Genomic DNA, 24,223 nt, shown 5'->3' with positions numbered 1-24,223 from the left:
ACTATTTATGTAGGTGTCGCTATTCTTTCTTTTTATCATATACTGCGATTCCCTGTCTCTAAATAAAATATTTTTAAAAAGGTGGTATCTTGGAGAAAAAGGTGTGCAGAGGGTGGGGGGTGGACAGCTTCAGTTTGGGACATGCTGACCATTAACTGTTGTGGGACTCAACCACTTGAGTGACTCCGGGGAGCTGACCTAACCTCTCAGTGCCTAGCATGCCATTTCTGTAATCGGAGAATGACAAAAGAATTAGAAAACGTGACTAATCGGTTTCTTTTATTTAGCATCGGGGAATGCCCTCTTTTCAAACAGGAGAATGGTGGTGGTTATGGTCAGGTACTCTCCATGCAAAAATGAGAATCTCTCTACTTACCCATATATAGCCTTTGGGTGTGTTCACCACAGAGCATGGGATTGCGAATGCTGAAAGACAGGGAGGGAGGGAGGGAGGGAGGGAGGAGACAAAAGGAAAAGTAAATAAATCAAACATAATCCATGCTGATCGTCAGCTGTGTGGAATATAATAGCCCACTGTCCTGTCTCCTAAGGAAAACATATCCTGTCCTCCTCTCATCCTTCAATTTCCTATTAATAGGCCCTCTCTCTCCCCAGCGGGTAGGGCAGAGACTTTGGGATCCACTCTCCCTACCACTCTTTTCTCTTGGAAGTCACATCCACTCTGCCCGAGAGTTCAGCGAGTGCAAAATGTGACCGGTGGGTTGTTAGTTGCCTCAAGAGGTCTACAGTTTAGGAGGGAGGACCCATCCAGATATCCAGATATGGAAAGGGGTAATGAAGCCAGGGACCCTTGGATTTGCACCAGCGCTCTCCCGCTTATTCCCTGTGTAACTCTGGGGTGGTTATGTAACCTCTCTGTGACTGTTACCTCATTTTAAACATTTTTGTTCTCCAAGGTCGCCAACCTGCTGGGCAAAGCCTCTGCCACTGAACTCCAGCCCACATTTGGGGCTGAGGATGGAGTTCAGTGGCAGAGGGCATTCCAAGGTGGTGCGAGGCTCGGGGTTCCAGTTCCAGGACTGGACACAAAAAGTCACCTCATCTACACAATGAGGACGAGGATCACATTCTGGGACAATTACTGATTTCCTCCTTCACTTAGACCGTGCAGATGCTACCTTTTGCAAAGTATAGAACCTTGTTCATGGACTGGTAACCTCCAGGGCAAAATGATCATCTCTTTCCATACACGTGGATCTGCTTGGAAAGGCGTAAAAGATGACCTGCTTAGTTTGACCTTGTCGACAATGTTAAGCATCTCCTGACTCCTGATTCAAGCCACAGCAAAGAAATTCCAGCATGATTTCCCGCTCTGGAAAACGCTGACCACAAAGGACCACCCTTCCCCATGCGACTTAGATAAGTGAGGCTTGCAGTCTGTCCACCCTGCCACGACTCCCACAGCACTAAGTATGACAGGCCCTTCTGACTCCTGGTCCACCGCCTGTCTCCAGGATGATGTGCTTACACGTGGACGTTTCTTCTCCACTAGCTGGTCACCGATAAACACTCCCAGTTCAGCTTACCGAGAGCACCTCTGATCATATCAATAACCTCCATCCCCGTAAGTCTCCCCCACCATAGCTTGTCTACTCCTTGCGAAACGCAAGGGCAAAAGCCACCCTGCCGAGACACTGGGGTCCACATCCAGGGCGCTCTGACTACTGCAGCAGCCCGGAGAGATTCCATAACTTTGAGCGTGTGTGCCTGCGCACGCGCGTTCCTTCTCGGTGGGCTCCTCCCGCCTGTGCAAAAGCAACTCATCCCCTCCACCCGCCCCCCCCCCAAAAAAAAAAAAAAAAACCAAATCACAGAGCCGGTATCGGTTCTCGCGCGCTCCAGACCAGAACTAGCCAGCCCGTCCCGGAACAGGTGGCCTCCTGTGACCCCTCGCCGGTTCCCACGAGCCCCGCCTGTGACGTCACCTCCGCTGCCCAGAGTCTCTTCCCACGGCCTCGGCAAGCATCGCCGCGTCCCGGACCCACGCTCCAGAGGTCGCGAGGGCCCGCGGCGGTGCGCTGCCCGGACGGCGGTGTCGACGCCGCCGCTCCGCGGGGCCGAGAAGGGACGCGCGGGTCGCGACCCCCTACCTGGCCGCCCCGCGGAGAAATCCTGCTGCCCCTTCCCGACTCGCACTGCAGCAGCCGCAGCGAACCCAGGTCCCCGTTCTTCTCCCAGGCGTCCCTGCCCTCTGACGCACGCCAGGCCCGCAGACTCCGCCTTCCCACACGCGGCCACTCTAGCCTCCGGAGGGCGGCTCTTCTCGGTGGTCTTAACCCTTTCCTTCCAAGCGCCGCGCTGCGTTCCCAGGGCTGAGGCGAGCAGGCGGCGCACCGGCGAGCGGACGGTGGGACCCGCTCCGGAGAAAGAACGCGCGTGAGACAGCCCGAGTGACACTGAGACAGAACGAGCCCGAGCGACAGAGATAGAGAGAAGGGGGTGGGAGAGAGATTCGGAGAGACAGAGAGCGTGGGAGCCGCAGAAAGACACGGGGAGACACAGAGACTGGGAGACCAGGGGGCTGGGAGAGAGAGACGCAGAGGGAGCCAGAGACCCAGAGACCCAGAGACCCAGAGGGAAAGGGAGGCCCGGGGAAAGAGACAGTCTCCCTGGCACCGGCTGGGTGAGAGAAGGAGAAGAGGGTGGGAGAGAGGCTCGGAGAGAACCTCCTGGGCCAGGCCAGGTGTGCCTGTGGGTCCTGGGACCGGAGTCCTCCTTTGGCCAGCCGTGAAGGGCGCTTTCTGAGGGGACCGTTGTTTTTCTCAGACGCCCCATCTCGTCCGTATCAGAATGGCGGGTGGACAGTCTGCGTGTGGCGTATTTCTCTTTCTCTAGCCGGGGCCCGGCGTTTGGAAGCGGAGAAATAGGACTGAAACTTCCTGTGGGCATCATTAAGCAGCGGGGTGTGATCGGGCTCGAATCAGTGTTCAACAGGTTCGGAAATAACCTGTTTCCTCGGCATCGCCTCCCCCTCCGCCTCATCTCCCACCCCACAATATGAGACAAAATCACTGAAGTGATTTCAAGGAAGGCGACATTTCCCAAATGGAAACGTCAGAGAAAGTCTTCCCAGGATGCGTGAGAGCCAGAGGGATCGGGATGTGACTTAGGAGCAGGCAGGCTCTTAGTAGGCTCTGTGATTCCTGCATTCGCATGCAAGTATTTGGACCATTTCCACCAAATCACTATGCGAGCTGCAGTGTGTGGTGTTCAGAGAAGGAGGGCATCCTTGGTCGTCCAGTTGGCTGCAGTGCAGCCGATCCTGGGGAGTAGACCTCGGCGGGATCAGGAATTTGGTGTCATGATAGGCTGACAGATTTCCACTGGCATTTCCCTTGCGGTTTCCCTAGATTCACACAGCCCTAAGGGGTGTGTTGCATTTGTGTGTTGACCTGTGTGTGTCAGGGTTGTGTTAGTTTTGTCCAAGAAGGGCGAGTGAGTGGCCTTGCTTGACTGAGCCTCTTGGGATACCAGCAACAGAGAGAAAGGCCAGAGAGCAAGCAGTTCTCTATTTTCAGGAGCAGAATCTCAACAGCTCCCCGTCAAAGGGGGCAGTGTCTCTTAGCCTGGACCATCTTGGCATCTGAGAAAATGTTTTGTGAATTATTTTTGTAGAGAGGCGCTGGTCATGCTCTTTGCAGTCGGATGTCCATTACTTTGGAAATCAGACTTGGGATTAGGTGAATAGCTGAGTTAAAACTAAGTCCCGGACCCCTTTTGTTGACCTGGCGTGTGGGTGGAAGATAAACTAAAGATAAATGTTCTGTTCTGGGCCGGGCAACCGTGGGTTGCAAGGAAAATGTATGTTCTTAAAGTAATGATCCCGTGCTAACACCCATCTATATTCGATATTTATCAGATTATGAGAATTTAAAGGTAAGGAGAGCCACGGGTAAGTATAAGATGGCGGATGGGAACTAAAACAGGCGACAAGAGTGAGAGGAGGGATTGGTGTGATGGAAGGTACAGAGATATTTGTATTTTAACAGACCTAGCGGAGAAATGGTCAGCATCACAACCTAGCTGCGTGACCTTGAGTGACTGGCTGAACCTTTCTGATCCTCAGTTACCTCATCTGCAAGTAAGGGCGATAATACAGATTGAACCTCCCTCATCTGACACTCCACAATCCAAACTGCTCCCAAACCCCAAACTTTCTGTGAGTGGCTGGGGGGTAACTCAGTGACAGAGGGTGTACTTAGCATGCCTGAAGGCCTGGGTTCACTCCCCAGTGGGCATGCACACATACACACAGTCGCCTTAAAGATAGTGTATGAAACTACCTATAGGCTACATGCATGCGTACAAGGTGTGTGTGACACACAAATGAATTCAGTGTGTTAGACATGGGTCCCCCTCCCCGACGCATCTCATTATGTACATGCAAATATTCCAAAATCTGAAACACTCTGAAATACTTCTGGCCCTGAGTATATCGGGTAAGGGATAGGTGACCCGCGTTATTCCTAGGGCACTACGCCCGTGGAGAAGCCCTTCCTGACCACCTGGGCCTCTGGACCTCCTCGGTGTTCTCAGCTCCCCTGGCTCAGGTCCTCTTCCTCATCTTCAGTCTGGCTCCCCGCCCCCACAGACTGGGTGCCCTCTGATGACTCTTACCCTGCAGGAGGATATAGTGTGCGCGAGTGGATGCAGAAAAGCACTTGACTTCATTTTCCGTCCATCCAGAATGTTTGTGTCTTTCATCCCCACACTGTTGAGAGTCCAGAACCGTATGCTGTGAGCACAATAGCCATGCATTCCCCCTTCGAGGGGGATAGGAATTGTCAGACCAGCTGTTTCTCAGCTGGAAAAAATACATTGTGAATGAGTGGGCATGGCAGGTCCTGAGCCTGAATTTTTGCTTTTTCCGGGGAGGTGGAGAGAGAAGAATTGTGTCTTCTATCCCCACTCTCTTCCCAGGTATCTAGTAACAATGTCCACCCCAGTTTTTGTTTTTGTTTTTTTTTTCTGCTTTATACTATACCTTGGACAGACTGTTACTCGCTCAGGCTGTGCTGTCCTCGGGGTGGGGCTGCTTTGGACACCTCACTGAGGGGACCGCTGAACAGAGTGCACCGTCAGTAAAGACACGTTAGGTGACTATGCCTCACCATTCAGGTTTTGTTTTGTAGGTGAGAGGTGTAGATCTCACTCAGGACACCATCGGCAGCTTTGACGATGTGAACCTAGCGATCAGTGAGTGACCCGGGTGACCAGGTGAGCTCTTCACTTGCAAGAGGAGACTCTTCCCTTGTCTTCCTTCTGCTGCTTCAGCCTCTCTTCCTCTTCCCCCTTCCCCTGCCACTACCCCTTTGAACTCCCACCGTGGTTCCCTGTCTGTGCCACCTATAGGAAGGTCCCAAATGCCATGCCGGGACCACGTTTCATTGGTCTTCATTTTCTTCTTTCATGCTGGAAAGCGGGCATCACTGAGTGTTTGCTAACTTCAATGTTCTTTTGCAGCAGAGCCTCTGAGAAGACTGTCCCCGCCCTTCCTGATAGAGGAGAATAGAACTGATCTGTGCAGGTGACAAAGATACAGAACAGCAGCGTGGCACTGCATGTCTGGAACTCAGGCTCCTTTTTCCCTGGCGTTGTATAAGGTGGGCACACGCTTTTCAGCAGAAAGTGACCTTGCACAGATCTCAGTCATTTATGGTGGAGTATTGCCATTTCTGGAAAACCATCACAGTACTGTGTAGTTGATAGTATTATGTGAACTGAGTTCCTCTGAACTGACATGGACTCATTTTGTAAGGATACTTGTCATCATATCAGGCAGAGTTGGGAAAAGTATCGTGTGTCCTTGTCTCGATTGTCAAAATCAGCACAGCTCTCTTCCTAGGGCTCATCACCCCCACACGGTATGCATTTACTTGTTCGGCTCTCTACCTTCTGCTCACCTATGCTAGAATGCAACCTGATGAGGGCAGGAGGTTTGAGCAGGCTTTGTTGAGCACAGCATTCCAGGCACCAAGAACAGAGCCTGGCACTGGTAAGGGAAGGTAAACGTTGGCTGCAACGGTTGTCTGATCCCTGGACCAGCCTCCAGGACTTTCCTGGCTGACCTCTCCCCGGCAGGATTACTTTGTAACATGGGACTCCATGCAGGCTGATAAGTCACAGAGGCAGGTGCCCAAGGGAAACAGGCACCTGGAGTCAGACAGGTGCCTGGCATGGAATTCCGCCCCTTTCTTAGGGTTGTTATCCAACTTCTCGGCGCAGGAATTTCCTTCCGTGCAACGTGGGACAGTTGGGATGGTACAGGGTTTGACTTCTGAAGTGAGACATATGTGAAGGGCCCCAAATTCTTCTTAATTCATTTGTTGGCTGTTTATGAATGTCCACTGGGGTTGTGGCTCTGTGATGGGCAAATCCTGCCAACTCGCTGGCCCCTGTTGGCTCCTGGCCTAGTGAGTGAGACAGGCAGAACCGTCTGATGCCAGCTGAGTGGGACTGGGGCCGGGAGAGGGCAAATTCAGGGTGCTGTGGGAGCTCAGAAGAAGGTCCCTCATCTAGGGCTTGCGGAAGAGGCCAGAGAAGGCCTCCTGGAGGAAGTTCTTTCTAAGCTGGTTCCCCAAGGGTGGATAAGAGGTGAAAGTCTTCCAAGATGCCATCCCCACCTCCAAAATCTCTCATCCAAGACTGCCGTGGTCATCCACTCCACTGTCCCCCGCACTGGCTGAGGAATGGGGAAATAACCCAGCACTGGCCAGTGTGGAAGAGAGAGAATGTGTGTAGGGGCTTCTGGTCTGCTTCCTTGCTACAGCAGAGATACAGAGAGTAGAAAGTGCCTTCCTGCCCTTGGACATGGGCATGCCTGGATGTCATTCCTTGAACCGATCTGGCCGAAAGGGAGAGATCTGACAGGTGGTCCTGGATGGTGTTGGTGGATCACCGATTGCACCTGACCTGGGCCCACCCTTCCTCTTCACTCTGTTTTCTTTGGGTTGGCACATTTCCTCTCTGCTTAGGTCTGATTTCCCTTTACTCCTTGTCTCATGCTGACTGCCTGAGACAGTGATCGTTGTGGATTTTATCTGAGGGAGCAATATAGTGTAGCGGTCAGGTTTCAGATGATGACACCTGCCAGTGCCTGTGTGGGACACATTGGAGGAAGGGAGGGGCCCCAGGCTATGCTGGGAACCCTAGGGAAGAGAATACAACAATCGCATTAGAATTCTCTGGCCAGCCCAAGAGCCTTTCTTTCTCTGCCCCATTCCTCTTGACCTCACCAGAATGCTGACCGTTCTACGGTGGGTTCCCCATCTGGGAGCCGTAAACACACCTCACCTTCTGTTGCGTGGATCCATCCAGTTCAGCTCCAGCTCGTCCTCAGGTCGGTTGGGGCTGCTTCTGCTTTGGTGGATGCCCCGGGACAGGGCATAGAGCACCGGTGTGACTTTTTGTTGCTCCCTCGTGGCTTGGCAGTTTTCCGTGAATTGGTCCCATCTGCTCTGTTCAAACTCATCTCCCCATTCTCCAGACTACTCCCCGGCTCTCTCTCACACACCAGATTCCAATGGGGGCCCCACCACCGACATCTTTCTCTCCTTAGGCCTCCGATTCCCCATTTGTAAAATGAGACCCAAATGAGATAATCGATGTGGAACTCCCAGCTCACGTTTCCTGGCATGTGGAAGACGCTAAATCAACAGAGGCTGTTTTCTATCAAACTTCTTGTCATCCACCTGGCGCTTGATAGTATGGCAGCTCGGTAAATGTTTCTTGGATTGGACTGCAGAAAGATGTGGTATGCTGTGGGTGCATAAGTCAAGGTTCTCCAGAGAAACCAAACCGATAGGACGTCCACATGCCTCTGGCATCTGTGCATATCTGTATCCATCTGTGGATGGATCGATGGGTTTTCAGGAGTTGGCTCTGTGGGATCTTGGGTACTGGCAAGTCCGAAATCCAGAGGGATGACACGATGGACTTTCATATGACAGTTGCAGTCTTGAGGCTGAAATCTGTAGGCGGGCCAGCCAGCCGAGGACTCAGGCAGAGTGTCTGTGTTGCGGTCTTCAGGTTGAGTTGCTTCTGCCTTGGGAAGCCTCGGTCTCTGCTCTTGCGGCCTTCAGCTCGTTGGCTGAAGCTCACTCGCGTGATGGGGGCAGTGAACTTTAATTAAAGTCTAGTGACTGTGGAAGTTCAACACCTTCCACAAGTATCTTCACGACAACACCTAGATGAGTGTTTGAGCAACTGGGCACCGTAGCCTAGCCGAACTGACACATAAGATTCACCAGGGCGGTGGGCAAAGAGGTCGCTGAGGGACATCACCTGCCAAACGGAAGCTCAGACCAATAAACTTGGTGGGTTCATTCATGTCCAGTGGCCTTTTCCCTCTCTTCAGAGGGAAAAGATGTGTGAAGATGTGTGAAGATGAAGGAAACCCAGCGCCGTGGTGCTTGCAGCAGACATTCGATATGCGATCTTTATCCCACCGGAACGGGGGACTGTTGAAGGAAGGAAAAGGAGTAAGACAATGAAGGAAGGGAAGTCACAGTGATTGACTCGGCTGCTTTCCTTCCCACAAATAGGGGACTCCTCTAGGCCCCGGTGCCTTTGATGCCTCTGGAGAAGAGATCATGAGGACCTTCTTATGTGTGGTTTGAGAATCTTGTGCATGTGGAGATAGGACAGTGAGACAGTTCACAGGAATGGTCGGGGGAGAGAGGGAGGGCAAAGAGTGATTAAGACACACACAGGTCAGTTGTGAACTGATGTTTTCAAAGGCTAGGTCTTTCTTCATGAAAAAAAAGGCGTTTGTGCGAATGAATTTCTTTCCATGAGAATGGCCTTTCCATATGAGGAAATATGATTCTGGGAGAGTCCCTGTGACATGTGAAAATTGGTTGGGAGGTAATGGAGCTAAGATCAGTTTCCAGATGTTTCACACATAAGTGTTTATTATGTGGGATGGTGATGGCCCAGAGGATGTAACTGGACTAACTCCTAAGAAACATAGTTTTCAATTACTGACATGTTAAGGGAGACTCTCTCTGGGATGTTTGTCTGGGTTTCTAGGTCAAATGATTTGAAGTATTTATGATATTGTTCTGTGTTTCCCATCCCGATGTTTGGTTAATAAAAATTCCCAAGTGCCAGTATGCTCTGAAGAAAACCTGTGGATTCTTGGTTTCCAAGTTTGCTAGAAGGACAGAGCCTGGGTCGCTGGCCTAAAGCTTCAGTCTGGCATTGCACGTATAACGTTTTTAGACTCCTCGAGGGCATGTGTTGTGAGAAAATATAGAGAGACGCCCTTCTGGCAAAGTCTGCCCTTTGGGGTTTCTCAACTACCACAGTAAGACCCACATTTTTCTTTCTTTTGAGTACGGTTCTGCAAGCTTTATCACATGTGTAGGTAGATGCTCGTGGCCACCACCACAATCACGATAGTGTACTGGCCCATCACCCCCACGGCACTCCCTGTTGCTGCCCCATTGCAGGCACGCCTCCCCTCCCCTACTCCCCGGTGAAAACTGATCTGTTCCCCTGTCCTGCATTGGTGTGTTTTAGAGAGGGTCATGGATATGAAACCAGGCAGCCTGTGGCCTTCCAAGATGGGCCTCCTCCTTTTAGCATAATGCAACACTTGGTAAACCTCAGAGCCATACTCTATTCCTTTTGAATGCTGAGCAGTTTGTCATTGTGTGGATACCACAGTTTGTTTATCCTTTCATCCGAGGAAGGACATTTGTGTTGTCTCTGGTTCTGGAGGAGTGTGAGGAGAGCTGTTGCAAACATTCATATGTTGGCTTTTGTGAGAACCCACGGTTTCCTTGCTCCAGGGTAAAGGCAGGCCTGGATTCCTGGGTCCTCAGGTGGAACACGCGTTTAGCTTATGAGAAAGCGTCAGTCTAGATTCAGAGTGGTTGTACTCTTTTGCCTTCTCACCAGCAAAGTATGAGAGTTTCAGTTGCTCAGTCTGTACTCCAACCCTTAGTATTGCCAGGGCTTTTCACTTTACCCATTGTAGTACCTGTGAGGGGGTACGTCATCACGGTTTTAATGTTCAGGTCCCTGACGGTTAACGATGTTGAACATTGTTTCGTGTGCTCATATCCAAGTCTTTTGGGGTTGTCCGTTTTCTTAGCTGATACGTTTTGCAAATGCTTTCTTGCTATACTCTGGATATAAGACTTTATCACATCTGTGATCCTTACATGTAGCTCCGCTTTTCATTGTCTCGACACACTGTCTTTTCCCAAGCCAAAGTTTGAAATTTTTGTTCCTTCCTTTGTTTTAGAGACGGGGTCACCGTGTATTGCCCAGGCTGCTCTGGAACTGGTGAGCTCGAGTGATCCTCCCTCCTCGGCCTCCCCAGTAGCTGGAACTACAGGTGTGCACCACCTTTCCTGGCTTCCATTTTACATTTTGATGGAGTCTGGTTTTTCAGTTTTCTTTCTTTCATGGACCGTGCTTTTGCTGTCACATTCAAGACTTACCCTTGCCTATCCTCTGGCCCCTAAGATGTTCTCCTGTGTTGTCTTCTGAGAGTCTTACCTAACTTGGACCTTTGATGTTTAGATGTCTGAACCATTTTCAGTTAGTCGTGCATAAAAATGGTGAGGTTGAGATTCATATTTTGGCACATGGGTATGCAATGCTTTTGATGGAAAGATTCTCCCTTCTCTTGAGTCCACCTTTGCATCCCTGTCAGAACTCATATTGGTAAGGGTGTGTTTGTGGACTCTGTATTTTCTTCCATTAATCTACCTGTCTGCTCCTTTCCAAGACAGCAGCCTTGATTACTGAAACTCTGGCAAGTCTTAAGAGCAAATGATGTGACCTCCCCAAATTCATCCTTGTTTTTGGAAATTTAGAGGTTCCGGGTGAAGTGCAGAATCAGATGGTGTATGTACCCAGATCTCCCGCCAGGATCTTGATGGGCATTGCATCAGTTCTCCGGACCAACTTGGAGATAATTAACTTTTTTTTACTACATCAAATCTTCCATGTCATGAACACATTGTTTCTCTCCATCGAATTAGGTCTTCTTTGATTTCTTTCATTAGGATCTTACAGTGTTCTGCAGGCACTTCCTGTGTGTGTGTGTGTGTGTGTGTGTGTATTTTTTTTGTTGTTGTTGTTCTTGGTGGTGGTGGTGGTGGTGGTGGTAGTGGTTTTGTACATTCCTATTCCCTTGTGTTTGGAGCTACGGTAAATGCTATTGTTTTTCAGTTTCGTTTTGTGGTTTTCCACGTGTTGACCTCGTCTCTTGCATCATTGCTAAATGCACTTATTAGTTCTAGGAGTTTGGGTGGAGATACGCTGGGGCGTTCCATGTAGGCACGGTCACAGGATTGAAGCCAAGGGGCAGTTTGATTTCTTCCTTTCCCATTTGTGTGCTGCTCCCTTTCCTGACATCGTTGCACTGTCTGGGACTTCCAGCGTGACGTCGAACAGCCGTGGTGAAAGTCGCCACCCTTGCCTTGTTCTCAGCCATACAAGAGAAAGCATTCAATCCTTAACCTTGCAGGGTTGGGGGCGCATGCCCCTTTAGCAGGTTCAGGAAGTGGTCTTCTACTCCCTGTGTGTCAGAGGATTTCATATCATCTGTGGATTTTGCATCTTGTCAAATGGCTTTCCTTCATACCTTCGTTATCATGCTGTCATTTTTCTTCTTCGCCTGACCTCACCCTCTGTGGATGACGTTCATTTTTGGTTAGTGAAAGAGCCACCGTTGCATTCCTGGTTTGAAACCCACTGGATCGTGGTTTATGGTTCTTTTCATGTGCTGCTGGGTTGGAGCTCTTACGTTTTTCATTGAGGAGTTTTGGGCTTATGCTGAGGAAGCACCAGTCCTGAAGTTTTCCGGGTATCAGTGTAGTACTAGCCTCACAACATCGTTTGGAAGTGTTCCCTCTGCTCTGTTTTCTGGAAGAAATTGTGTACAGTTGGTGTGGTATCTTCATTTAATGTTCAGTAGAATTGGCCTGGAAGACTCTCTGGGCCTGGAGATCGTTTTGCAAAGGTTTTTTAACTACCAGTTCAATTCCCGTAATTTCTACACTATTTCATCCTGGGTGAATTCTGGTAGCTTACGATTTCCTGGCAACTGGTCCATTTCAGCTGAGCTGTAGCATTTATTTTCGTGGTGCTGATTGCAGTCTGACCATTAGTCCTTTTTGTTTTCTGAGTCTGTAGTGAAATCTCTTCTTTCATCCCTGCTATTCATACCTTCCTTCCTCCCTCTTTTCCCCCCAGCCATTCCTGCTACGATTTATCAATTGACCGGACTGATCATTACAAAGAACCAGTTTTCCATTGAATTGAGATTCCTTATTCTCTTTTCTCCCTCTTCGCCCCCTCCGCCGCCCCCCTACCCCTGCCCCCTCATGTGTGTTGTTTGCATTGTCCTGGTTTTATCTCCTGTTCTTTTTTTGGTAGAAGAAATTCTTATTTACACATATTGGGACTTTTGAGGTGATTTCCATCAGCATGAGCAGCCTTTTTAACTAGATGTAAAGCCACTGATCATGAAGGCAAAAATTCCAAAGGGCGTGCCACCATGCTACAAATACGTGCAATTTACTCAAAGTCTACTTGATGAAAGTATTCGAATGCTTATGAGAAGAGCACGTGTTAGTCAGGCATTGTTTGTTGTTCTTATCATCGTTCCTGAGACTGGGTTACAAAGAATCTGCAAGGAGTTAACCTCGTTCAATACGTTTCGCCATTTTACATCACATGCCTCATGGATGCAATCAATGGTGCCATTTCTCAAACCTTTATGATACGCCATTCAGCATTCTAAGCTCTGGACATGTGCTATCTCATGTCATCCTCGGAGGAAGCCTAGGAGGTGGGTCACATTATCAGCCCCATTTTACACCTAGGAAGCAGAGGGACAGAAAGGTTAAGTAAGATGAATAATCACGGGTTTTCTTTCTTCTCTTGTCACCCTTTGTTGCAGTCTGGTGTGTTCTGGCCACACGCTTTCCTCGCCACCTCTTAGCTATTCGAAAACCTCCAGCTTCACCTTCCCGGCTAGACCCCGGGCTGGGCAGAGCTTCTAGCTCTGACTCGACCCCCATGGATCCACTCCAGAAATGGAACCCAGCATTGGTTTCTGGATCTTCCCAGGTGACCACTGGGGAGAACTCGCAGGAGGGCGCGGCAGCCTCTCAGCCTTCTTCCTCAGAACAGCTAATTATGGGCCTCAGTGGCCTGAACCCCAGTCCTGGCTCTGGCCTCCCTGCCCCTCTGCCAGAGGGGCTGTTCCAACAGCAGTACAGGGAGGAGAAGACCCTGCGGGGAGCGGCGCTGGGAGCGGCTGGGCTTCCCTCAGAGGAAGAAAGCATTCCTGGGTCACCTGAGACGCAGGCACCGTGATCACATGGCACCTTACCCCGTGGAAAGGGAGACCCGAGTCTACCCCACAGGCGACAGAGCTCAGAATCGGTTCCGATGTGAATGTCGCTACTGCCAGGGCCACAGGCCGAGTATTTCTGGGATCTCTGGCGAGAGGAACGGGGCCCCCAACCTTCCTCCTGGGAAACGCTAGTGCAGGGCCTCAGCGGCTTGACCCTCAGCCTGGGCACCAACCGGTCTGGCCTTCTGCCAGAAGGGGCACAGCAGCAGCAGCAGGAGCAAGAGGAGAAGTGCCAACTGGAGAAGCAGCAGGAAAGCAAGAGAATGTTTCAGAGGCTGCTCAAGCAGTGGTTGGAAGAAAACTGAGAGCCCCCTGCCCCCTTTCATGGGGCGGAGACCTGAAGGATTCAGACAGTGCTATGTTGCTAGCTCCTGGGGGTGGGCTCCTTTTGGGGACCAAACAGTCAGCTGTTGTCGCAGGAGTCCAAGACTAGTTTTATGACTGGAATCCCGCTGGCATGAGATTTGACCCACTCCCAGGGAGGTCCTCATCTTCCTGCCTGTCATCTGTGAAGCGCTGTGAGGCATCTTGGGGGCAAGGGAGACTGCACGCCAGTGGACCTCACCTCATCCCAAATGGCTCCCATGCCGCATGTTGTCGCTTTCCCAGCCTGGATCTGCGTCTTTGCTCCCTTCCTTGTTGTCAGTAAGATATAAGATGTCTATGTAGTGTGAATGCCTTGTTCATGTCCTTGTGCTTTTGTGCCATTTTATCGACTGCCTCCCAGGAGCAGTGCTAGGGCTGTTTGAAATGGCGGTGCGCAACACTGAGATCCAGGTTCAAGAATCTCCAGCTAAACAAAGTGTGGGAAATGGGTGCGGAATTGGAACTTGGTGGTTAACCATTGTACTGTCTGTGTAAACTATTATGAATATGATAAGCTAACTGTAAGTAACTGTTTCCCTGCTTCTTAACAATTGAGTAGTATTCTCCTGCGCAGGACTTTCTGATGGGGTACCTCATCGTCAATACCAAATAAACACATGTATGAAAGGAAAGTAACTTTAGGATTCGGGTTTGTTGATCGATAGTGGTTTGTTTCTTGTCAGACCTTGACATCCCCGACCAGTGGACCAGAGCGCGTCAAGAGGAGCTCTGCCTGTGGAGATTCGGAACAGGGGAGAAGCGGGGCTCGAGAAAACCTGTCCGGTCATTGTTTGTTTGAGGTGCTGTGGTGGGACCAGCATTCAGACCACTCGGTCAGCGAGGCTGGAAGCAGGGTCCCCAGATCCCATAGGAGAGCCCCTGCTAGTTGCCGCTGGTGCCCTGGCTGAGGGGTCCAGGGGCCGTTCCTTGTTGCCCAGTGCGCTGGTTTGGTGAAAGTGAACAGCAGTTTCCCACCTGCTTCCTGAGAACCAGAGCATCACTGAGTTATTTCGAAATCGTATCTGGATTTAGACACGTGTCTTTTGATTTCAGGAAGCCTGAGTGATTAAATCTCCCTGTTTTCCCCTACAGAAGCCCGCTACGTGTACCCAGCCATGGACCGTGTGATTCCTCTGAGCCGAAAACAAATTCTGCTTTGTGTCAGTCTGTTTTTAGGGAGGCCCCAGGACTATATTGCTGCAGGAAATCTGCATGTCTCCTGCCAACACAAGTGGATTGAGAACAGGTAAGTTCCTTAGATTTTCAACTTGGGATCCTGTCAGAGAACTCAAGAGTTAAACTGACCTGATCAGGATCGTCTCCCAGCTCCAGGGGAGAAGGTAAATAAAGAAGGGCATTTCTTTCCCGAAACTCAAAGGCCTAAATTCTAGACCGGGGATTCCGCAGTGTTCAGAAGGGATGACAGGGTGATGCACGTTGGCTGCTTCTTTACTAGGTGTCAGACAATATCCTGTGTTTTCTATATGTTAGCTCCTTTATCCCCACCACAGACCCGTCACTTAGGACAGTGTCAGTTCCACAGTAGAGAGTTTGGCCAGGGTCACATGGGCAGCAAGAGGTGGAACTGGCATGCAAGCCTAGGCAGGGTGGATTCTAGCTGGCATCCGGAACCCGTTCCCCTCTGTGATGGCTATTGTGGCGTCGCCTTACTGTCGTCTCATGCCTTTGAGGACCAAGTCTTGATAAGATGCGTCGTTGAATCCTCACCACAGTGCAACGGGGTAGGAATTCTTATTTGTTGCCGAGAGTCCGTGGAGGTCGTAAAGTGGTGGCCAGAGATGCAAGCCTTTGTCTGACTCCCCACACACCAAATCACACTCCTCAGACCTCCCAGATCAGTTCATTGCCCACGCCAGCTCTGAGATGCCAACGGCGACCACGTGTTGAACCAATGCCCCGGGGTTTAAGTTCCACACTTGACCTCCCCCTATGCTATGCCATGCTGACTGTTGTGGTGGGAAAATGAGGAGGAATGGTGGCATTGGTCCCTGCCTCAGGCATGGAGCATTTAATCAGGGAGGGAGATCGGGCACTGTCTCGGTCTCTTTTATAACAAGACACTACAGATCGGGCAGTTGATACAGAAGAGAAAGTTATTTCTCATAGTTCTGGGTGCCTGGAAGTCCAAGATCAAAGTACCTGCATCGGGTTTCTGGTGAGGACCTTCTTCTCACATGCAGAAGGTGGAAGGGCAAGTGGAGATGAATGTCGTTCCTTACATGGCAGTGGAGCCAAACCCGTTCACACAAGCCCCCCTTTAACAGAATTAATCCGTTCATGAGGCGGATCCCTGGGGACCTAAGTACTCCGCGGAAGGCCCCACCCCACAACACTACCACATTGGGGTTTAAGTGCACATCAGTTTCAGAGGGGACAAAAGTGTTCAAACCATAGCACGCACCCACGGATGGGCTAGAGAGCAGGCGATCAATCCCCTGTTGGGGGACAGTTGGTCCACGATGAGAGCAGTGGGAAGGAGCCCCGCTGGGTGAGGCAGACGGGGAGGGCATGCAGAGGAATTCATTACTACAGAGCAAACCAAAGTATGCAGGAGATCCTGTGGAGAATGGCACCATATCACCGCCTCCAAGCCTTTCTCCATATACCCATGGATGGGTTGTAGGAGGGGTTCTGGGAGTGATGTCTCAGACATCAGACTATCCAAAGCTACAGGCTAGGAGCTGGAATCTCTTGATGTCCACAGACATCCAGCATGTCAAATTCTAAACCAGACACTGAATGAAAGGTACCAGCAGGCAAGAAAACATTGGAATGGAGTAGGGTTGCAATGGAATGCACAATCATAAAAACCTGGACAGACTTAGAGCATTCCTATGAAATGGAGGGAGGAAATGAAAAATCTTTCCACAAGTGAGAAGCCAGGCCCAGCTGACTTTGGGGGTGAATTCTATCTGACATTTAAAGAAGAAATAGTACCAATCCTTTGAAGACTCTTCCAGAATGTGTGGGGGTCGAGGGGCATTTCCCAGCTCATTCTGTGAGACCAGTGTTTATTTCTGCTACTAAAGCCAGAGAGAGACATCACGAGACTATGACAGACCAATAGCCATCGTAAATATCGACACAAAAGGCTGAAGAAAATATTGAGTCAGGTGTGGAGGTGCAAACGTGTAATCCCAGCTATTTGGGAGACTGAGGCAGAAGGATCAAAAGTTTCAAGCACCTTAACGAGGCCCTGCCGCAAATTGGAAAAGAAAATTATTTGTACAGGGCTGGGAGTGTACTTCAGCGGTAGAGTACAAGTCTAGCATGCAAGGGAGGGGGGCTGGGTTTCATCCTCAGTAACACCAAAAATAAAGAAAACATTCACGAATCCATTCAAATTTCAATTAAGGTCATCCACCATGTTAACATAGTAAAGGACATAAGCCGCATCATCATCTTGATAGAAAAAGAAAAGGCATTTGACAAAGTCCAAAACACATTCGTGGAAAAAGAATTCTCAACCAACCCTACATGGTTAGAAGGAAAGTTTCTCAACCTATAAAGAGCACCTACCATAAACCTACAGCTGACATTACATATCGTAGTGAAATAACAAGCACTTTTCCCATAAGACTGAGAACAAGGCAAGGATGCTTGCTCCTACCATTCTCTCCAGCGTGGCACCACAGGTTCTATCTGGCACAGTCACATAAGAAAAAGAAGTGGAAACGTGGATACATCAGAAAGGAAAATACATGTCCACACAGAGACGGGCTGTGGTCCGTCCCCTCCAAAATTCATGTTGAAATTGAATCCCCGTTTTGAGATCTTGAGAGTTGGGACCCGGAGGGGCCTGTGAGAGGTGGTTAGTGCTCTGCCCTCACCAATGGATCAGTCGGTTCGTGCGATTAATAGATGAATCGGCTAAGTAGTTAATGGGTCAATATGGAGAGTGGGTCTGCTGTGAAAGCCAGTTTGGATGGTACTCTCTCATGCTCCATGTCTCCTTGCCACAAGATGCCCTACTCCACCTGGGGACCCTGCCAGGGAGAAGGCCATCGCCAGATGGGGAACCTCGACTCAGAACCATGAGCCAAATAAACTCTTTCCTTTATACCTCCCCAAGTTGAGGATATTGGCAACAGCAAACAGACTAAGACAACGTGTACTCCATGTTCATTGCAGCACTATTCATGATGGCCCGGAGTGAAACAATTAAATGTCTGCCAGTTGTTGAAGGTCTAAATAAAAGGTGGAAAAAAATAAAATGAAAAATGAAGAAGTGGAATTCGGATATCCATACAGTAGAATATTATGAGCAAATACAGCGACAAACCACTAATATGTGCTATGGCTTGTTTAAAACTTGAAAATATTTTGCTAATGGCCAGAACCTGGGGTCGGGGGGCGGTCGGGGTGGGGGGGGAGGACCACTTCTTGCATGAGTCAGTTTATAGGGAATGCCTGGGCTTGGTGGTAGTCATGGAGATTGACCGCTACATGGTAGGAGGGAATCTTTTGGGGGGAGGGGATAGAAGCATCCTGAAACAGGATTGTGCTGATGGTTGCACAACCGCACGAATGTACTCAAAGTCGCTGCATTGTACCTTTAGTCGCATGAATTTTATGGTATGCCTCAATAAAGCTGTTTTTAAAAATGTAATGCACACGTGCAAGTTAGTCAGCGGGGAAAGGTGTGCGGTCGTTTCTTTACAACAGTAAGGAATCTGCTGCTCTTTCCCTCTTCTGGGTCCTGCCTACATTGCTGCTTATTTCCCACATCCTCCATGTGCACTTGATGCTCCAGCCAGACAGTGGCACTTGTGCACAACTGGGTAGAAGGTGCGCTGGTGAGCGTGCAACGTGACTGTGTGTGTGCACAGACGCGTGCACACCCATATGCCTGCGCACGACTGTGAGCACAATTCCATAACCGCGGCCAGGCTCCCATAATCCATCCTGCGTCCTAAATTCCATGAACGTCATTTTTTACTCACGAATCTCAAGGATCCGGCTTCGGTCTCCCTGGCAACCAGCCTCACCTCTCAGCTGCAACCTCTGTTCCCAGGAAGACATCAGAGTGGGGAGGGCTGTTGTCTCATCCCCTGCCTGAGTAAGCGACCCTGTGGAGGTGAGCAGCAGCACGGTTTCCAAGACAATGGCATTCAGAGGCCTCATCACTTGTGAGGCCCTCCTCCTCCCCTCAGCCATCAAGTAGGAAAGGGGACTTTGTGGAATAAACACAATCCCGACTCCTTGAGATTTCTCTACATATGCCTACAAAATGAATGGCTCAAACCTAGCTCTCCACAGGGAAGATACCTAATCAACCTTTTGGGGAAAAAAATTCAGTGACAACGAAAGAGACTATCAAGCTCAAGATTGTATTTGAAAACAAAACAGGTGAGGAGGAGTGTGTGTTTATGAGTCTCAGCCTCAGCTGTGCATGAGATCTCCCGTGGAGTGATTTGAAGAACAGATGCAGGGCCACCATCCCCAGAGATGCTGATTTAGTCAGTCCTGAGATGCCCCCTGCCCCACCCCCGGGGCATGAGTGTCACCTTAAGCTCCACTGAGGAAGCCTAGGCTGCAGCTGTGAGAAAGGACCCGTCTTTATAGGAGGAAAACCAAAATCGGAAATGAGAGGCCCCTCCTTATAAAGGAAAGCAGGTTTTCATCATTCACTGCTGTGCTGTACAGATTTCTTAAGCTAAGGAATGGGAAAAAAAATGTTTCACAGGAAATGCATGTTTTCAAACTTACACTACCCTTGTGGATCTCTGTATTTCTGCAATTGCAGTTTTGATGTGGAAACCCTGCGTTTGCTAATGAAACGTGAGATTCTTTATTTCTTCTGATGATCCCTTGTGCTTGGGTTCTTTTCACAGTTAGTGAACTGTTGTACAGCACCTTCATGAGATACAGCACAGCAGTTATTTGAAAACGGAAGATGGCTCCAATTTGTGTCAGTTGATGTGTGTGAACCAGCTCTTAGGCATACTTGCTAAGTGTGTTGAGTTGCATTTGTGACACTTTACGACACTTTGTAATCCAATTAATTCCTGTGTTAGGTAACAGTCCAAATAGTGCCAGGAAAATTGATGGTGAACAATAAGACGCAGCGATGCCTTATTTCAAGCACAGATGTGGAGAGGTGTTTCCCTAATCATTCTTTTCTTTTTTATCTTACTTGCAGATTCCTTTTAAAAAATTCTTCTTTGTTCTTTTTAGTTATACATGACAGTAGAATCAATTTTGATATATTCAAACAAGCATGGACTATATCTTATTCTAATTAGGATCCGAGTCTTGTGGACACAGACAGTGGTGAGATTCGCTGTGGTGTATTCATAGGTGTACATAGGAAAGTTTTGTCAGATTCATTCCACTGTCTTTCCTATTCCCATCCCCACCTCCTGACCCTTCACTCCCCTTTGTCTAAACCACGGACCATCTGTTCTTCCCCTCCACCCACCCTTTGTTGCAGGTTAGCATCCACACATCAGAGAGAACATTTGACCTTTGTTTTTTGGGGGTTGCCTTATTTCACTTAGCATGATAGTCTCCAGATCCATCCATCTACCGGCGAATGTCATAAAGTCACTCTTCTTTATGACCGAGTAATATTCCATTGTGTATATGTACCACAATTTCCTCATCCATTCATCTGTTGATGGGCATCTAGGTTGGTTCCATAGCCTACCTGTTGTGAACTGTGCTGCTATGAACGTGGGTGTGGCTGCGTCAATGTAGTATACTGATTTTAAGTCCTTTGGATACATACCGAGCAGTGAGATAACTGAGTCAAATGGTGGTTCCATTCCTAGTTTCTGAGGAATCTCCATACTGCTTTCCAGAGTGGTTGCACTAATTTGCAGTCCCACCAACAATGTATGAGTGTACCCTTTCCCCCACATCCTCAACAATGTTTCTTGTTACTTGTATACTTCACAATTGCCATTCTGTTTGGAGTGAGGTGAAATCTCAGTGTAGTTTTTAAATTTGCATTTCTCTAATTGCTAGAGATGTTGAACATTTTTCATAGATTTATTGACTGTATGTTTTCTTTTTAGTTCCTTTGCCCAATTACTGATTGGGTTATTTGTGGGTTTTCTTCCTTCCTTTCTTTTTTTTTTTTTTTTTTTTTTTTGAGTTCTTTTTATATCCTGGAAATTAATGCCTTGTCTAAGGTGCGGGTGGCAAAGAGAGTCTCCCATTCTGTAGGCTTTCTCTTCACACTCTTGATTGTTTCCTTTACTGTGAAGAAGCTTTTTAGTTCGATGCCATCCCGTTTATATAATCATTCTTTTCCTAGCTGTTTCTTCTGCATAGTGCTTGGATGAAACCCAGGGCCTGGCGCATGCTAACCAAGCACTCTACCACTGACCTCCAGCACCAGCCCTGTCTGTTGAGTTCTTAGAGCAACTGAGGATTTCAACCACCCAGATACATTACAGGGCCCAGGCCTCTGCTTGGAGTTTGTGGCGGGGGCTATCCAAACCAGGGCATATGCCTGGGCTCAAGGTGTGTCCAGAGAGTCTCTGCAAAGAACGAAACCCTCGTAGGAGACTTTCCTGGCGTCTGTGCCAATGTGGGCTTCATGGTTGGCCTTTTTCAGAGAGTCCCAGGGAAGCAGTGAGGTGGTCGTGATCAAATGGAGCAGCATTCCCAGGCTTGCGGCTTAAGAGATCGTATGGGTGGCAGTGCCTACCACGAGACGTGGGACATGGTTGGGGTCACCTGATGATTGCAGGGTTTGAGGGATAATCTGAGTGGAGGTGCTCCAGAAGCTGTGTCCTCTAGAGGCTCTGGGGATCCGCTGAAGGTTCTTACATAGAGTTGGCCACGTGGAGCCATCAACATGCAGGGACACAAGAATTGTAACAAGTTGGATTTGATAAAAGGTCTGGGTGTAGATTTGGTCACCTGGAATCATATGTAGAGTGATAAGTGTCCCAGGCAAAGGTCAGAAACCAAGAAGAATCATGGTTTTTCAGGTGACCCAAGAAAAGGGACCAACGGGAAGGACTTACAAATAGTGGTCTGAGGGGTAGGAGAAAGCTAGGGTGCCGATGTCACAGATGTCACTCTGAGGAAGCAGAGTGTACTGAAAGGAGGAACGTTGTCTGCGGCCAGGACAGCATGGGGCAGGCTGGTTTGGCAATGTGTAACTGGCTGGAGAGCTTCAGCTGGGGGATGTGCCACAGATGTGAGGGCACACTGAGGAAGACAGAGAGAGGTGGCCAAAAAGTATTCCATTGTAGTCTACACTTACAGTAAGCTTGGCTTATAAAGAGGCAGGGGCACTGGATACTAGAAGCTGAGGGCCGTGGGCTTCTCAGGGTGTGGTCCTTTCTGTTCCCCCAAAGCACCTGTGAAAAATAACATACTGCAGGTGCCACCAATCTGTGATCATCATGAGGACTGGTGAATAGACAACAAAGATGTAGAGAGTTGGGACGAGCCCCAGGAGTGGTTCCTTATACACCAAGAATGGAGGCGCAGTCATAAGGTAGGTCATGAGGTAGGGGTGGGGGTGCAGGAAGGCTGCCATCATCCCTCCTGCCCCCATTCTTGCCTCTGTGACACATGGTGTTGAGGGCAGAGAGTACTACATCTTCTATGGGAAAGGTCTAATTGGGTGGTGTCATGGGAGAGTCCAAGATTGAGTTAACTCAGGAGAGTGGCATCAGGGGGAAGGTTTGGCCTATTTGGAAACAATGCAAGTAGGAGGAATCCAGCTGGGCAGTGGGGAGGGCACAAAGCAGTCTTTTAGAGGACCTTGGGTTTGGGATGAGAGGCGAGGCAGGGGCACTTGGCTGTTTGGAGATTCAGACCGAATGCCTGGGACAAAGATACTTCTTTGTCCAGGAGGGTGGCAGCATGGGCAGCTGGGAGCAGCTGGGAGAGGTTGCCTTGTCTGTGGCAAGCCTCTGCAAAACTCTGGCATGATCATGAGATTGGCCTCTGGGTCTCACAGCTGCCAGCTTGGAGGCTGTACTTTGGGGCCCTCCAGGGTGAGCAACTGACTGGCTCAGTCCAAACGGGACAGAACTGAACTCCCTTGTGATTCTGGCCTCTGCAGTGCTAGGGTGTCAGTCTGAGTTCTCAGCTCACTAGAAGGGGTTCAGGGCCCAGTACCGGTGTGGTAAAGAGAGAGGACCAAGTCTGGAGGTTCAGAGATCTTACCGGGGGCCACCTGTGTCAGCCCATCATCAAATTACTGAGGTGTGTGCTCTCCAGTAGAGGAGCAGGGTCCAATCCAAGAGAAGATTTTGGCACCATCAGGACCTGAAGGTCCAGGGAAACTCCATCTTTGCCCAGCTCCTCAAACTGTGTGCTTTGGTGGAGTTGCAGGGTTCCAGATCTGAAAGGGAGCTGCCACAGGCTCACCCTGATGGGAGGAGACCAGAAGAGGCTGGTCCATGACAAGGGGAGAACTGAGCCTTTCCTCCACACGACCCCATTAGAGGTACCCAGGATGATCCACAAGAGCCCTGGTCACCCCCTGGGGCCTGTGTCCTGGCTTGCCTTCGCCAGACTCTTGGGTCTCACAGTAAGATGTGAGGTAGGCTACTGTTGTTGTAGAACCAAGCGAGGCAAAAATTGGGTACACCAATGTTTTCTAAATCATACAGCTCCATATAAAGTAAGGATGTCCTCTCTGATTTCATGTAAGCTGTCTCCTGTTGCTTCTATTATAGAATGGGGATCCTGGAAAGAAAACACATCCAAGGAGCCAAAGAAAGCCCACTTGCTGGAGTCAAGAGTTGAGACATGCCCCTGAGTAGGAGAAATTCCTTGCTTCTCCCCTGGGACAAAGGGCAGCGCTGAACACATGGGCATGCGAGGTCCAGGAGAAATGAAGGATAGGTTATCTGACAAAATGATACGGTGGGCAAGAGATCCCGGGAGGTATTTCTGGGTCAGTCCAGAACGACTGAAATATCAACTGTTACCTCTCAACCCTTGGGCAAAGACTGGCATTACTGAACTTGAAAACAAACGGTAATAAGGAAAGAAGCACTTCTTTTAATAAGAAACACTGGCTTTCTGCAACTCCTCTGAAGGTCATTTCCTGGCTCAGAAGAATTTTCTGAGTCCAAGCTCTAGGGTACAGAGCCTGGGAAGTAGGGTCTGTGTTGCTAAAGACAGTGGAGCCTGGCACATCTTGGGGAGTGCAATGACAGGCCTCCAGGAGGCCGTGGGCTCACCTCAGGAAAGCTCATCAGATGCTCCCCTCTGTGTCTGTCTTCTGGTCCTCTCCACTTTCTTTGCTGTTCTCTGGGTCAGTCCATGGGGATAAAAAATTTCCTGGGTTAAAGGAGAAGAGGCCAGGAGGCCCCATTCCCCCATTCGGGTAGAGATGGGGAGCTGGTAGAGATGGTGTGCAGAGGCCACAGATTCACTGGTGCCCCCTCCGACTGATCTGATCTTCATCATGAGTGTCTACCCTCTGTCCTGGATAGTAAAGGGAGAGACCTCCAG

The 24,223-nt window shown here is 49.5% G+C and overlaps 1 protein-coding gene and 1 pseudogene across 1 annotated transcript; both read left to right on the top strand.

Moving 5' to 3' along the window:
- The first annotated feature begins 331 nt into the window (after positions 1-331).
- On the top strand, positions 332-13,026 carry LOC124971457 (uncharacterized). The gene is made up of 6 exons (XM_047535225.1): positions 332-339; positions 1,864-2,397; positions 2,788-2,955; positions 5,154-5,238; positions 5,485-5,624; positions 12,944-13,026. Exons 1-4 carry the CDS (start codon positions 332-334, stop codon positions 5,155-5,157), a joined length of 714 nt encoding a protein of 237 aa, XP_047391181.1. The 3' UTR covers positions 5,158-5,238; positions 5,485-5,624; positions 12,944-13,026.
- A 2-nt stretch (positions 13,027-13,028) lies between these two features.
- Positions 13,029-13,736, top strand: LOC124971756 (protein FAM156A/FAM156B-like; annotated as a pseudogene).
- The last annotated feature ends 10,487 nt before the right edge of the window (positions 13,737-24,223 follow it).

This window comes from Sciurus carolinensis, chromosome X (assembly GCF_902686445.1).
Source record: "Sciurus carolinensis chromosome X, mSciCar1.2, whole genome shotgun sequence".
NCBI classification, from domain to species: domain Eukaryota; kingdom Metazoa; phylum Chordata; class Mammalia; order Rodentia; family Sciuridae; genus Sciurus; species Sciurus carolinensis.
The sequence above is the reverse complement of the archived record's forward strand: the minus strand, read 5'-3'. Positions and strand labels throughout refer to the sequence as shown.

Coding starts and splice junctions, on each gene's coding strand:
- LOC124971457 (XM_047535225.1), top strand. Junction 2,398..2,787: donor GCTCCGGAGAAAGAACGCGC/GTGAGACAGCCC, acceptor TGTTTTTCTCAG/ACGCCCCATCTCGTCCGTAT.